The sequence below is a fragment of the Calypte anna genome, chromosome 4A (genome assembly GCF_003957555.1).
Source record: "Calypte anna isolate BGI_N300 chromosome 4A, bCalAnn1_v1.p, whole genome shotgun sequence".
NCBI classification, from domain to species: Eukaryota; Metazoa; Chordata; class Aves; order Apodiformes; family Trochilidae; genus Calypte; species Calypte anna.
This window is the reverse complement of record NC_044248.1, coordinates 23,721,518-23,737,118: the sequence shown is the minus strand read 5'-3', so window position 1 is coordinate 23,737,118 and position 15,601 is coordinate 23,721,518. Positions and strand designations below refer to the sequence as shown.

General features: G+C 39.0%; 1 protein-coding gene across 1 annotated transcript in view; it reads left to right on the top strand.

The window, feature by feature from the left end:
• Window positions 1-15,601, top strand: part of TENM3 (teneurin transmembrane protein 3) — a 404,704-nt gene that overhangs the window by 316,315 nt on the left and 72,788 nt on the right. Inside the window, exons 9-14 of the mRNA XM_030449605.1 lie at window positions 225-439; window positions 7,325-7,535; window positions 8,010-8,111; window positions 8,272-8,466; window positions 9,747-9,947; window positions 12,910-13,095. Coding sequence (XP_030305465.1) covers window positions 225-439; window positions 7,325-7,535; window positions 8,010-8,111; window positions 8,272-8,466; window positions 9,747-9,947; window positions 12,910-13,095 — 1,110 coding nt within the window. The remainder of the gene's footprint in view (window positions 1-224; window positions 440-7,324; window positions 7,536-8,009; window positions 8,112-8,271; window positions 8,467-9,746; window positions 9,948-12,909; window positions 13,096-15,601) is intronic.

The window sequence follows — 15,601 nt, the reverse complement described above, 5'->3', positions numbered from 1 at the left end:
CCAAAACAGTTTCCATAATGTTAGTGCTTAGGAAAGTTATGGTATGTGAGGTATCTGCAATGTTATATTAAAATTGGGGAGTGCCCTGCAATCTTATATTCAGAACAATTGTAGGGTAACATTTTATCTGAGGTGATTCTAAATATTTCTTGGTTTATATGAAGGATGATTGAAAGCAAGAAAGGAATACTAATTTTTGATCTCTTATTATTCTAACCTGTCAGGAAAATTAGGGGGATTTGCACAAGAAAACAACACTATAGATTCTGGAGAACTTGATATAGGCCGAAGAGCGATACAAGAAGTTCCCCCTGGGATTTTTTGGAGATCACAACTCTTCATTGATCAGCCACAATTCCTAAAATTTAATATATCCCTTCAGAAAGATGCATTGATTGGAGTATATGGCCGAAAAGGCTTACCACCTTCACACACTCAGGTGAGAACTACTTGCATTATCAGTGGGACACATTATTGAAAACTGTGAGCTTGTATTTTTGTATATTTTTTTCTTTCTCAGGATTTCATCCTTTTCCTTTTTGACTGATTTTTATTTTTAATTTTTATACACTTTATTGATGTAATGTAATGTCCAAAACATTCAGAATACTTGTGTGATGGGATCTAAAATGGAGGGGTATTCTTATTTATGAGCTGTTCTGAAAGCTGTGAGTAGTGATGATTATAGATACTTTTTTGACTTCTGTGGTATATAAACATACTTTAATAATTTAATAACCTAAGCAAAGTAATAAGGTGTCCTGTGGCTGTGCAAAGTCTAGAATGCCCACCAAGACCACATCAGCCAAATGTCTGAGGAAGAAGACAACTTTTTTTAAGGAAGATTCAGTTTGTTCTATGAGCAAGTTTTTACAGCTTGTACACTAAACAAATACACAAAAGAAAAAACCATAATCAACTATCATTCTTCATTTAGTGTCTTGAAACTTTTTTTCTTACATGTTTGAGAGGATTTATTCTGCCCCACCCCTCAGAAGGCATCTGACAACACTTTTATTGCATATGGTCATGCCTTTGCCTGCAAAGAAACACTTCTTATCCAGTTGTAGTAAAGTTTAAGTATAAAAGAATGTATAGTCTTCTGGATTGTTAGGAGAAAGGGAGAATCATTGTCTGAGGTGGTATTTTAGAGCCAACTGAATTCAGATTTTATTTTTAATATTTAAAACTTTCCACATTTAGAGTTCTTTCAACTCAGTATTTTTCCAAGTGGTGTTCTTAACTATTTTTCCACCAGAAAAGGAAGTTGAGTTCATGCTCTTCTACCCCATTTCATGCAACATCTTACTGATTCTTTTTTTTTAAGTGGATGAATTTGCCCTGGACACAATTCTAAATATAGCAATCTAATGGTATAATTGGAATGAAGCTTGACTTATTATGCCTGATATGCAGTTGTAACAGCAAATCCATAACTGCAAAATTCAAACATCCTATTTTAATCTCAATTTATTTTTAATTTTTACTTGCATGCTACCACACTATTTAAACTTACGTTGGTTTTCCTTCAGGCATAACTTTTAAAAGACCCAGCACATATAAATCTTGCTAATTATATCACCTATTTAGCAGTTGCAAACCACAGAGGAAGAATTAGGGTCAGCAAAGGAGTTTCATGCAGCTAAAATCAAAGAATATTGTGTTAGGTTTATTTTTAGTTGAATTTCCATTAAACTACAATTTACTGAATGCAGGAAATGCACTTATGTTTATTTAAAAATGTGATCCTCATGAAAATGATAAGATGGATTTTCTCCAGACCTTCACATGCGAACACCCACCCTCGGGCCGATAACAAGCATAAGAAATTCTAGCTCAAAGAAAATTGATTCAGAAAGTTATCAGCCATTGGAAATAGGGGGTTGGAATACAAATACCATCTCAGTGATAACAATAATAGCAGGAGTGAGGGGAATAGATGTGTGGCAGGAATGAATAAAACTGAAGAAAGTGATCTAGGCTGTGTGTTTATATGGTAAGTTATGCAAGTAGGTACATCTGTGAAAAATTAATCTTAGTTGATTCTTTATCATGGCAAAAGATTGAAAAAGGGATGGTTTTTATCCAAAGCTTAAGAAAAAGGAGATAACTAAATCTGTTTGCCATCATCTGTGATACATAGACTCCTTTGCCTTTGGATTCCTGCTGCCCAAGTGCTTATTCGTGTTAAAGTATGATACGACAGCAAGAATAAAATGTGAAACCTGCTACTACATGTTCTGTAGTTTCTGTGGCATTTTGGATATATTGTTCCCAGGATATAGGTCAAGCTCTCTTGCCCTATTTTTGCCTAGCATATAATTAGAGTATTTTTTACAAACCATTTGACTGACACTTGCTACCTTGAAAAATTGACATGCTTACTTATCAGTGCCCTAGTGAACTTCCAGGGCTGCTGAAGATTCCCATGGGTGGGGGGTTATCAGAATGTTTATATGGCCTTGAACCCTGTGATATATGTTTCAGGTGCTTGAGATAAAGCATGTATGTAATCTCCTAAAAATGCAATCCAGTGAGTGGCTGAGGCGGTTTTGTGGCTATGTTCCACCACAGGGGGGAAAAAATGGTGTACAGTATTTCTCATTAAGTTAGAACTTTTTCAGACAGCAATCACAGGACTTCAATAAAGGCACAACCTGTACAGATAAAATCTATTTCACTGAAGTAGCTTATATAGACAAAACAAGGTATTTAGCAAAAAGGATGTCTAATAAACTAGAATGCTGAGGGATTTGGAAGCATAGATCTGATTATTGATTTCTTATTTCCCCTAACCCTTGTACTGACAAAAGTTCCTAACTGCAAGCCAGGCATAGCAGGCAGAGACAGAGAATATTAGAAAAACCCATGAACATCCATGCTGGGTCTGAACAAAGACCCATCTAGCCCAGCATTCTATCTGATGGTGGCCATTAGCAGGTGTGTAGAGATTAATATAGCAGCATGGCAATTTTGTAATTATTCTTCCTACAATACAATCCTGGCCTCCAGCATTTTAAACTGAAGGACTTCCTAAGTCAAAGGTGCTGTCTTTGTATTTTACAACCTCTGATAGATTCTTTTCCTCTGTGAATTTGCATAGTCACCTTTGAACCTATTGGAAGGTTTTAGCATCTTTCCCAGTTGCAGCAAGGAGTTTCATGGCTTAGCTGCACATCTCTCACTACACTCACTGTGCTTTGCAACAGCCTCCTGGTAGTGTTTTGGAAGTGGCAGTGGAAGAGTTTCTCATTGTTTTCTTCTCCATGCCACTCTAGTGTTCTCAAATTGGTTTATGTTTTCCAGTTTGCTTTATTATTCTTTCTATGAAAGCTACTTCAATAATCTGATCATCTTTGTCCTTTTCTGAATGTTTTTCCATTTTACTGCAGCTTTTTTGAGATGGAAGGACCAGAACTGCACAAAATGCAGCAGATGTTTAACTATGATAGTTTCTACAGTGCCTTAATGATGTCTGAGGGCTTTTTTTGTTTGTTTTTATTTTTAAATCATAGAACTGGTATTTCCGTAGATCTGACTGCCATAGCTCCAAGATCTCATCCCAGAATGATAAAAGTTGGCTCAGAGCCCATCTCTGGATGTGTAAAGCTAGGGTTGTTTCATGAGACCTTTGAAAAGTAGGATCTCACCCAGTTATGTCACTTCATGTCTGTGTCTCTTGAATGCTATCTGCCCTTATCTCCTAGTCACAGAGTGAGAAGTGCTAATAACAAAATTTATGCAAAGGAGCAACTGCTGTGTGTTTCTCAAATGTTAGTGTTTGAATTTTTATATCTTATCTTAATAGAGAACTGATTGCTACCTGCACTCTGACAGCATTTGTAAAGTTTCCTCACCAGCTGTCCCCTTCCAATGTCTTTGGTCGTACCTCTGTGACACCTTGCATGTATAATCAGGCACCACCATTTTCTTCACTCCCTCCTTACAGCTTCACTGTTTCTATGAGGTTTTGCCTTCCCTCCACATCACCTTAGACTATAATAAAAAGCTTGTATATTGCATTTGCCACCTTGTTCTCCATTTCTCACATGGACCATTTGCCTGTTTATCCACCTCTTTTTTGTATCCAGCTAAAACCAGACAGTGAGTAAGAGGAAAGTGGAGTTTACTTTTCCATAGCTGTACAACCTCTGATACCAGTTATCCTGGCACTGTGAGGAACATAATGACAGTATGACAGAAATGAGTTTGGGAGAGATCTCAAGAATCATTTTAGACTAAGCCTTTATCGTAGAACAGGATCCACTGTGTCTAAAGCATTCCTGTCCATAATCCAAAATAATAGGAATAGCACATAAAGGAAATGGTGGTCAGGACAGAATTTTTGGTTGTCTTTCTGTATTATCTTTAGGTGCTGAAGTCACTCTCAACCACAGCCACTATGTGTGAGACAAAGACTGATCTGAGATGCATAGTTTTCTCTTTCTAGGGAGTCATAAATAAATCAACTAGAAATATTTGATGGTGGCTGTCCATTCAAAACCCAATCAATGCAAGCCTGAAAGTCTTTGTGACACTTTCTAAAAATGTCAGTTCCACTGTAGACAGAGAATCAATATGTTTATTTAAAAAGACTTTAAGAATAAATTAAAAAATACTTCAGTTTAAAGCAAAACTGGACGGAATGGTAGGGCAAATCAGCATATTATGACTCAATATTAGTTCATTAATTTATTCTAATAGGAGGAAAATAAAACTGGTATGGTTTTTGCTTATGAAGATAATTGTTTTTCCATTTGGTTTCTGTAATCATGTCCTAGATATATGGATATATATATAAGAAAAAACCCCAACCCAAAACAAAACAAAACCAACAACAACAAAAAAATCAAGCAGCCTTTAAAAGAATTAAGATCAATTATTGTTTTTTGCTGGGGGACAAAATGAACAGTATATTCCCACCTGTATGGCTTTTAAATTGTAGTCTAAAAGGGCGTTCTGATAACATCAAACATCCTTATTACATTACAAATACAAAATCATTAATTGTGCCATGCTTGTCAGCCATTAGTGGTCAATCAAGTAGTGTAATCACTTGTTTCTATAGCAAAAATAGGGCTCTAGTCTTAAACTGTCTTTCTACAAAAAATGATTCTCTGCAGGCTACAGATTACAAGGTCACTCCTAAAGTCCATAAATGATTTGTCAAAACTCAAAACACTATTGAAAAACAAAAACAACCAGAAAGAAGTGTCCTTGAGTCAGGCAAGAGAGGAAAAAAAACCCAACTAAAATTATTTGTCTCTCTCACACAAAATAAGATAAATATTTAATTCTCTGACAAATGAGAGTGTTGAATGGGTTTAAATAATTGGTGCTTTCCCAAAACAGTTGCATTATTTTTCATGTGGCTCAGCACACACAAAGTGACAGCGTACTGGGGCTTCTGCACATCCCAGTCACATTGTGTTCTATTCTGCAGGTTGAGATATAGCTGGAAAAGTGTCTCAGGTGTTGACAGAGGCATATTAACTATGGGTTTTCTTCATGTCCTGACTGGTAGGAAAATAATTCTAATTACTGGAGAGGAACATTCTAACAATAGTGGTGAATTCTGGCCTGCAGTTTCAAGAAGAGAACACAAGTACTTAAATCCTTGTTCTGGGAGAAAGGCTATCATGTTTTCCTTTGATTCTGTGAGCAGTTTCTGAAGGTCACAAGTCAGGGTGTAAAACCACTGCTTTTCTGGTCCAGATAACTGATGTTATCCTAGCTCAGGTGAATCAGTGGTTTCCCATACTGCTATTTACTTTAATAGACCCTGGATATAATTCCATTTGAGAGAGATCTCCAACATGTGGCAAGATTGAAGGTTTATGTCTTACAGTTCACTTCATATAATAAACATGTGTCACAGTAAAAGTGAAACTGTGGAAAGGCTCGTCAGGAAAAGCAGAGACTTCTGCTTTTTGTGCAGAATGCTCTTTAATTTCCCTACCTGTTCAATTTTGCTATATGCACATTGATCTTTACATGACAAACTTGCAGAACATCTATGAGAGCAGACTCACATCAGTGCAGGGTCCAGAGTAGATTTATCCCTCCAAGTAATTAGCCCTGATTAAAATGAACATGCACAAAAACTTGTGTTGTGAGTTTTATTGTTGTATCATCTGAGATGCTGGTACATTTTTCCAAGCCCCACTGATGGCTGTTAACAATTTGTGCTCTCCATTGACCTGAGGTACTGTATTTTTGTTTGTAATTTTCAACAGTTGCAATGTTTTATGCTTTCCATTTTCTTTTTTAGGCTTGTAATAACTAGTAAAGTTCTTGCTCTCCTTCCTCCAGACTGTTCGAAAGGAGGATTGAGCAATTTAATCCTTCATCTGAAACTAATTGAAAAGCAAAGGAGATTATTTGTGTTGGTTTTGGTCGTTGTTGTTATTGTTATTATTATTAACCATCTGCATTTTAAAGAAACCAGCAAGGGTCGGTTTTAGCTCCTTCAGCGCTACAGGCTGGGGACAGAGTGGCTGGAGAGCAGCCAGGCAGAAAGGGATCTGGGAGTCTGCATTGACAAGAAACTGAACATGAGCCAGCAGTGTGCCCAGGTGGCCAAGAAGGCCAATGGCATCCTGGCCTGTGTCAAAAACAGCGTCACCAGCAGGTCCAGGGAGGTGATTCTTCCCCTGTACTCAGCACTGGTGAGGCCACACCTCGAGTACTGTGTCCAGTTCTGGGCCCCTCAGTTTAAGAAGGATGTAGAGGTCCTGGAACAGGTCCAAAGGAGGGCAACCAGGCTGGTGAAGGGACTCGAGCACAGGCCCTATGAGGAGAGGCTGAGAGAGCTGGGGCTGTTCAGCCTGAAGAAGAGGAGGCTCAGGGGAGACCTCATTGCTGTCTACAACTACCTGAAAGGAGGCTGTAGCGAGGTGGGAACTGGACTCTTTTCACAGACGACCTTCAACAAGACAAGAGGACACAGTCTTAAGTTGTGCCAGGGGAGGTTTAGGTTAGATATTAGAAAGAATTTCTTCACGGAGAGGGTGATTAGGCTATGGAATGGACTGCCCGATGAGGTGGTAGATTCTCCGTCCCTGGAAACATTTAAAAAAAGACTGGATGTGGCACTCAGTGCCATGGTCTAGCAACTGCTCCGGTGGGTCAAGGGTTGGACTAGATGATCTCTGAGGTCCCTTCCAACCCGGCTAATTCTGTGATTCTATGATTCTATGATTCTCTGCTTCAAAAGGAAACTCGTGTTCAAAATACAAACATATTGTCAGGATGCTGTGGCATATCTTGTGGTGCCATGGGTGGTCCTGTGACTTGTCAAGCTGCTGTCTGTTCTTCCCTGCAGTACGATTTTGTGGAGCTCCTGGATGGCAGCCGGCTGATAGCGAGGGAGCAACGCAACCTGCTGGAGTCAGAGCGAGCGGGGCGGCAGGCGAGGTCTGTCAGTGTCCATGAGGCAGGTTTTATCCAGTATTTGGATTCTGGCATCTGGCACCTGGCCTTTTATAATGATGGGAAAAACGCGGAGCAGGTGTCTTTTAATACCATAATTATAGGTAAGTACTATCTTCAAAGCTCTTGCCAAACACTGGGCTCTGGTCAGGTTTTTTAGGAATACAGAGATAGTTTTTTGTACTTAAATGATCTTACCTTTTTTCACAGGCCTTCCCTTAGTACTCTTTGTTTTCTGCTGCTGAGAATAAAATGCAGAATATATATTTAATTTCTTGGTCTAAGGCATAAGGAGTGTACCTTCTTGTAAAACAGTGCTTGAAAGGAGGGCACTATTAAAAAGCATAGAACTGGATCTGAAGTATAAAGGTCATAGGGTTTTACCTTTTTCTTGGAATTCAGTGTCCTAAGATACATAGAGAGATCGCCAATAGAAAATCACAGCCATTTGTGCTCTTCAAACAAACCAAACATAAACACTTCTCTCTGAGTGAGAGCGTGCTGTCAGTAGTGGTTCACATGGATGGGTGCTTCACAATGTGGGCGTCTGTGAATTATCCCTCTTTGTTTCTCTTTAGAGTCTGTGGTGGAATGCCCCCGAAACTGCCATGGTAACGGCGAATGTGTTTCTGGATCCTGCCATTGTTTTCCTGGTTTTCTGGGCCCTGATTGTTCAAGAGGTAAATCAAGCCTATGCTTTTCTCAAGTCAGTTTAAGTGAGTATGAAGCCAAACGCGTCATTAAAGGAACTGGCATGTGACTTGCTTCTTAGATGCTCTTCTTTATAAAGCTTTGGTGAAGAGCTTCATTTTGATTTTTCTGCTGTGTTTTATTTCACAGCAGCCTGCCCAGTGCTGTGTAGTGGCAATGGGCAGTACTCCAAAGGACGTTGCCTGTGTTACAGTGGCTGGAAGGGCACGGAGTGTGATGTGCCTACAACTCAGTGCATCGATCCCCAGTGTGGGGGCCGGGGCATTTGCATCATGGGCTCTTGTGCCTGCAACTCTGGATACAAAGGAGAAAATTGTGAAGAAGGTAAATGAGTAAATATTTACCCCAGCACCTGCTGTTACTGGTCAGGCTTCCAGCTGGCACATCCAGCTCTATTGATTTTGCTAGATCTAGATCATACACACATAGTTTTTCTTCAAAAATCATTTTAGCATACTAAAATGATTCTTTATTTATTTTTAAGTAATCGGTGAGAAATTTCTTAATAATGAGTGATGGCTTTTTGCTTGGTAATATATTATTTTCTTTTAGAAAAGATCAGCTAAGAAGGCTCACAAAAAATAGATGGTAGAATACAGGAAGACACTGAATTTTCATTTATAGAATAAACCATTAATGTATTGCATTTGTCAGTGATCCACCAACCATATTGTGGAAAGTGCTGACTCAAATGCATCAGAGTGACAAATGATGCATCATTTTTGTATTCCAGAGATGTGCATAATAATATTCATCCTGGTGTGCTGCAAAGTGCAGTTCGTTTTCCATTCTAATTTTTTAGGGAATAAAAACCACCATTTTCTTCCTCAATCAAATTGATTTTATTGATCTCCATGTACAAAGTAATGCAATTAAACCTCTGGAATTAAATTTTCAGACCATTGACCCTACAAGTGTAACATTTTATTGAGTCAAATTGCTAAATTAAATCTCGTCATCTAAAGCACATTAAAGTGAATTAAGACAGATAGACAGTATGCAACTAATTTTTTTTCTGAAACAAGTTGAGGGTTCTTTACAGCTGTCAAAACTCCATAGTGGTGGATTGGGTCAGTGGATGGTGAGTACTGCAAGGAATCTGACACTTGTCACACTGTGAATAAGCAGAACAGAGATCTGTTGCCCTGGACTCAGAGCCAGTCTTGTAATTTGGAAGAGTTATCAAACCTTGAAAGGTTCTCCTTTAACTCAGTGGTAGGCTGTAAATGTCCAGATGTCAGTTAGGTGCACACACAAATTTCACAGTCCCAGAAAGTGATGTGGAAGTGAGGTGGTTTATATAAGGAAAATTGCTGCTATGAAATTACTAAATCTGAGAGTGATTTTACTGTGTAGACAGAGAAGAGAGACAGGCACCAAGATGCCTTGGTCTTCTCTGTCTTTTCCTCACTCATTGCAATGAAACAAAGGTGAACTTCTCAGCTTCAACCTGCCAATGTTTATTTTTTAAAATCAGTACAGTGCTCTCTATTTCACACATTCTTAATATGAAGATTAAGCCTGAAAGTTCTGTGAGTTATTTAGGATTTCATCACTGTTGTTAGGAATGAGAAGTTTATCTGATCTTTCTGATAACCTTACAGCGGATTGCTTGGACCCAGCCTGCTCCAGCCATGGCATGTGCATCCATGGTGAGTGCCACTGCAACCCAGGCTGGGGTGGCAGCAACTGTGAAATCCTGAAGACAATGTGCCCTGATCAGTGTTCTGGCCATGGCACCTACCTTCAAGAGAGTGGTACTTGCACCTGTGACCCCAATTGGACAGGCCCAGATTGCTCCAATGGTAAGGGTTCAAAGCACTCACATTTTCTAAAATTATGACGTCTTAAGCAGCATCATTTGAATAACATTATTCTGGTAGGACCTGACCTGCTGAGTTGATAGAAGTCTTTGAGTTGATTTCAGCATGTACTGTGAGTTAATTCCAAGGTTCAAAATAAATCAATGATTTTGAAGTATTTGAAAATCGATGTCTTTGTTGGTACCTTTTAGCTGCCTTCACCTGGTAACTTCAGGTAGTTCATATGTTCAGAATAGTCTTTGTGCGGTAGATGACACGTGTCACCTAACCTAATACATATATCTAGAAACTTAAAACTACACTAGTGGAACTAGAGACAGTTGCATTTTTAAAGTCTCTCCATCTATCTGGAGATGTTTTCCTTGAAAAACAGATAGTCCTACAGTTTCCAGAGGGGTTACAAGAATAAATCCTAAATGGCTTTCAAGGAAGGGTGCGGGCTGCCAGGGTGGAAGGAATTCATAAGAGTGAAGAAGCAAAGGGATTCCTTGAAGAGTGAAATTGATCTTACTAAAATGATAGTCTGAACTTAGAAACAAAAGGGGAAAAAGTGATTGGAGGTACTATCACAGAGAGCAGAATCTAAATATTGACAAATGTGAGTTTTTAGAATATTGTTTGTTAGTCACATATCAACAGAGAAGTCATGTCTAACTGTGAGACATATATTTGTCTAAAACAGTTCATCTAACAACTCAGATGATTGTGTTAACAAAAACTGAACACATGGGCTAGCTGGGTTTATGCCAGCTTATGAATAAATATAAATTTTTCATGGGGAAGCATCTTTTTAAAACAAATTTTCTTCCTGACCAGGATCTGTGATACTCCATAATGTTTTATACATACAAGAGTGATAGGACAGAGTTACAAACATTCAAGAAAAAGTGAGAGAAGAAAATGTTGTCTTCTGTTAAATTTGTGTAGAAGAAAAAATTATTCTCTGAAAATGTATAGCACTAAAAATGGCTATTTGTGAGAGACACTTTCTAGTTCTCAAGGAAAAGATGTATCCTCTATTTTTTGACACAGTGTCCTCACCACTATTTTTAATGATTGAGTTATTCTCCATCTTTTACTTAGGTTTCAAGGAATGGCTGGTCATTAAAATAACAAACTATTTTTTATCTCCTCAAGTATTTAAGAAAATGTCAAACTTACATAACAATTTTGTAAAAATACATGCAGACTATTTGCTGAAGTCATGCAAAATTACTTTCAGAGTGGTTCACTAAAAAATAAATCTTACCCATAAACATTTTGTTAAGCTGCTAGAAGAAAAAAAGAATGAGTTATTTCCATCAGAGCAGTTCATAGATTTGAAATCAGCAGAGCTTTCTTCTATCTTCATCAGCAGTTTGTCCGTTAATTAGCCCTTCAATTCCACTTCAATTAAATTAACTCTAATTAATAAGTTCATTACAAAGATTGACGCACCTTGCTCAAAGCTAGTGTGCTAAAAGCTGATAAACACCTTCACCCTAATGAAAAATTGATTAGATTCAAGAGAAATAAACCTCTCTTTCTTGGAGCTGTGTTAACATTTTCTGACTCTAAATTAATCAAATCATCTTGCATCTGTTAATCAAAAATTTAATTCAAAGTAGATAAAAAATGCTGTATAGAGAAAAAAAATCAGGAGAAATTACAGCTGTCTTTATGGAGGAAGGTTTTGGGCTATTTCTTATGGAAAATGTCACAGCTCCTTGATACCATGCTTAATGTTTCACAGCACTTTGAGACAGAGGGTTTTACTCTATGGGAGAGAAACACTGTGGAGTAGGAAACTAAGAAGCCTTTCTTGTGCTGAATACTTCTTTCTTTTGCGGTTGAAAATAATTTCAATCTTTTATTACTAAACTGTTTGTTGTCTTTCAAAAGAAAACAAAAACTAAATACAATACTTCTATGAACCAGTACATGGTTAGATCCAGCTGTATGCCAAGGAAACAAAGTTCCTTGTTCAGGCTGTATTGAAACTCCTCTTGATTTTCTGTTGCTTGTCAGCAGAAGTCAAGTTTGCTAGAGTCTGACTAAATGAACCAAAACTGTAAATGTTAAATCTGGCAGTCTAAATTATCATCTTATATTAGCTGAGACGTAACATACATTGTTTGTACTCTGACTACTTTTGGCCATTAGGGTATTTTTTAAATTATTCTGTCCATTATAGGAACCTCTTACTATAGGTAAATGACAAGTTAAATGGTTGCATGATGATTTTATTTTATTTTTTTTTTAGCAATCTGTTATCTAAACCAGAGTGTTCATAGCTGCCACTGATACACATTTACTGAAAGTAAAGAGCATCATCCCTTCTATTTAACAGATGTGTCAGTATGTCAGCACAGTACTAATCTGTCTCACTGGGACTGGTGCTTTGTAACGAAATATGTGTCAGAAATGGCACATTTTTACTTTGAAAGACAGGGAACAGAGCAGGGAGGGGAAACCTTTTTAAATTAACTTTCATTTAGACTAGTTTTTCACTCATAATACACAGTGACCAAGGTATATGGTACATTTAGTCACTTGGAGTACACTGCAGCTTCTACTAGGTCTAGGTGCCATATAATCAAAGTTACAACAGGTTACTCTTAGGACACACGTGATCGCAAGAAATGTGACTGAAAATTATTCAGAGCTAACAGAAGAAATGTGGACACTTAAGAACCACCGAGTCTGCTGGATGAGTAAGTGAGCATTAGCATAGAGAAAAAACTCTGTAGTCCCTATTCTGTTGGGTCCTGCCTGAAGATACCTGTCACAGTAAACTCCTTCGATTTAATTTTCACAGATTTTGCCCGTCTTATTCTTCACACGCCGAATGAAAATGTCGTGATGCTAATTAATGCATACCTTCCCTCTCCTGTGTGCACTCTCTGCCTCCCTCCCTCCCTCCCTCCCTCCCTCCCTCTCTCCCCCTCTCTCCTCTCAAATCCAGAAATCTGTTCGGTGGACTGTGGCACACACGGTGTCTGCATGGGTGGCACCTGCCGCTGCGAGGAAGGTTGGACGGGCGCCGGCTGCACCCAGAGAGCCTGTCACCCCCGCTGCGCCGAGCACGGCACCTGCAAGGACGGGAAGTGTGAATGTAGCCAGGGATGGAATGGAGAGCACTGCACCATTGGTAGGCTGGCTATGCTCTGCTTTACCCTCTCTCCGCTGCAAAATTCAAACAGCCGGCACTGCTGGCCGCATCTGAATAACAAGTGTGTTCCTTTGAAGCTTATTTCTTCAAATAGAATATTTGCATGTGTCAGTCCATGTAAAGGAGTTGATATTTTAAGAAAGGAAATGGTTTTTTAATGGCTCATCGGTTCTTCAGACCAAGTTTGCCAGGAAAAGGAGGTGGAAGATTTTCCTTCTCAATCTTTCCTTTTGCTGAGGGGGAGGTTACTTTTTACCTGAAATTGAAAATAAATTGTTTGATTTTTGCTTTTTATGTGATAGCTTTATGTCTTTTGGAAATGAAACTTCCTAGTGTGTCTCTCTTTTTTTTTTTTTTTTTTAGTAGAGAAGCTTTAGAAACTTAGAAACTGACTTGCCTACACAAAAATGTCACTTCCACCTTATAATAAATGTGATCTAGCTGCCAAAAATTATCAAACTTCTTCTCTAAATAATGTACCAGCAGTTTAATACAGCTGATTGAGAAGAAGCCATCCTACTGCCTTTCTGTAATTAAGTTAGCACCTGGAAACCTTTGGAAATTACTTTGCCTTTATCAATGAAACTTTTTGAGGGAGGTGATTCTTCCCCTCTACTCTGCTCTTGTGAGACCTCACCTGGAGTACTGTGCCCAGTTCTGGAGTTTCCAAACATAAGAAGAGCATAGAGCTCCTTGAGCATGGCCAGAGGAGAGCCACTAAAATGATCAGAGGGCTGGAGCACCTCCCCTATGAAGACAGGCTGAGAGAGTTGGGGTTGTTCAGCCTGGAGAAAAGGAGGCTCTGAGGTGACCTTATAGCAACCTTCCAGTATCTGAAGGGGGCCTACAAGAAAGCTGTGGTAGGGCTTTTTTACATGTGTACAGTGAGAGGACAAGGGGAAATGGTTTCAAACTTGAAGAGGGAAGGTTTAGGTTAGACATTAGGAAGAAATTCTTTATTTGAGGATGGTGAGATGCTGGAAGAGGTTGCCCAAGGAGGCTGCGGCTGCTCCTTCCCTGGAAGTGTTCAAAACCAGGATGGATGGGGTCTTGAGCAACCTGGTCTAGTGGAAGGTCTCCCTACCCATGCAGGGGGGTTGGAACTATATAATCTTGAAGGTGCCTTCCAACCCAAACCATTCTATGGTTCTATGATTCTAAGCAGTTAGAGATGGATGGAGTGGACAGCAAAAGAGGTAGCCACAGGTAGGTAGCCACTAAGGCAAGAGTAACATTGAGTGATGAAGAAATCATGGATAATCTGAATAGTAAAAAAAAATGCCAATAAGTAAAAGTTTTAAAAAACAACCCCTAGTTTTATGGAGGAGAGTTAGTTAAAAGAAGTGATGCAGCCAAACCAAGGGGATGGGACCGTAGGGCTAATAGTGGTAGAGCTGATGCTTGTAAATACAGCATGATTTGCTTTTGCTGCAAGATAAGAGGCTGTAGAATTTTTAAATTTGTGGATGTTTTGGAAAAGCTGTAACTCCAAATGTGTTAAACCAGCCAAGTTGTCCCTGGGCATGAAAACAGTAAAGCCCAAGGTACATTCCCAGGTAGCTTGCAGCCCTGACTGAGAGGCAGTGTGGTGGCACCGTGCTTGGTGGTCATGGGAAACAGCAGTGTGAGCTTTGAGGTCAGGGAAAAGAAGGGGCTGCTCCAGCTGTGTGAACTGATACCCACATCATTGCACCAGGAAGATGAGGCAAGGTTTGATTCCGTAGACAGGAGTTAGGTGTGAAGTAGTGAGTTTGATTTGTGAATTATTTTTTACAGAAATGACAAATGTTTTTGTTATGTACTAATGAGATTTCTCAGATGCATGAAGGAGAGGGAACCAAGGTGCATCTGCAGAATCCCAGGGAGAAGCAGTAGGGTTAACATTTTTGAAGAGCTTCCAGAAAACATGCTGACAAAGGGAGTGGAGAGGTGGGAAGAGAACTGCTTTCTGAACAATAAAGTAAAGTAAATCTTTAGAAGTAGGATAAAGCCTTTTCCCTTGACCGCTCTAACTTGCCAACGAGCAATTACTCAGCAGATCGCTCTGCTGTTGGTCTCACTGACCTTGGCAGCATTTCAAGGATTGTAGTTATACACGGATGAACTGCTCTTGAACAATTTTTCCAACATATTAAGCACAAACAAGTTTTTCCTCAGAACTGGGTGAGCAGGTTTGTCTTCTCACCTGTTTATTCTCTAAATGGGTATTTACTTTGTGGCTGCTGCTGTAAAGATACTTTGATTTGTTTATATTGCCCTTGCAGCCTCCAAGACAAGTAATGAGGTACAGGCTTTAGCCTGCTGTTATATTTATTTTTCTTAGAGCTGTTTTCTTCAGGAGCCCAATGTTGTGGAGAAACCAGGTCATTTTATTGCTCATTTCCAAGAGTATTTCCACTTAGTTGAGTAAAAATTGCTGCCTCTTCTAATAGGTAAATGAAGAATCACATTGCCTTTCTCTCACCTGCCCTAGAGTAGATGGTAG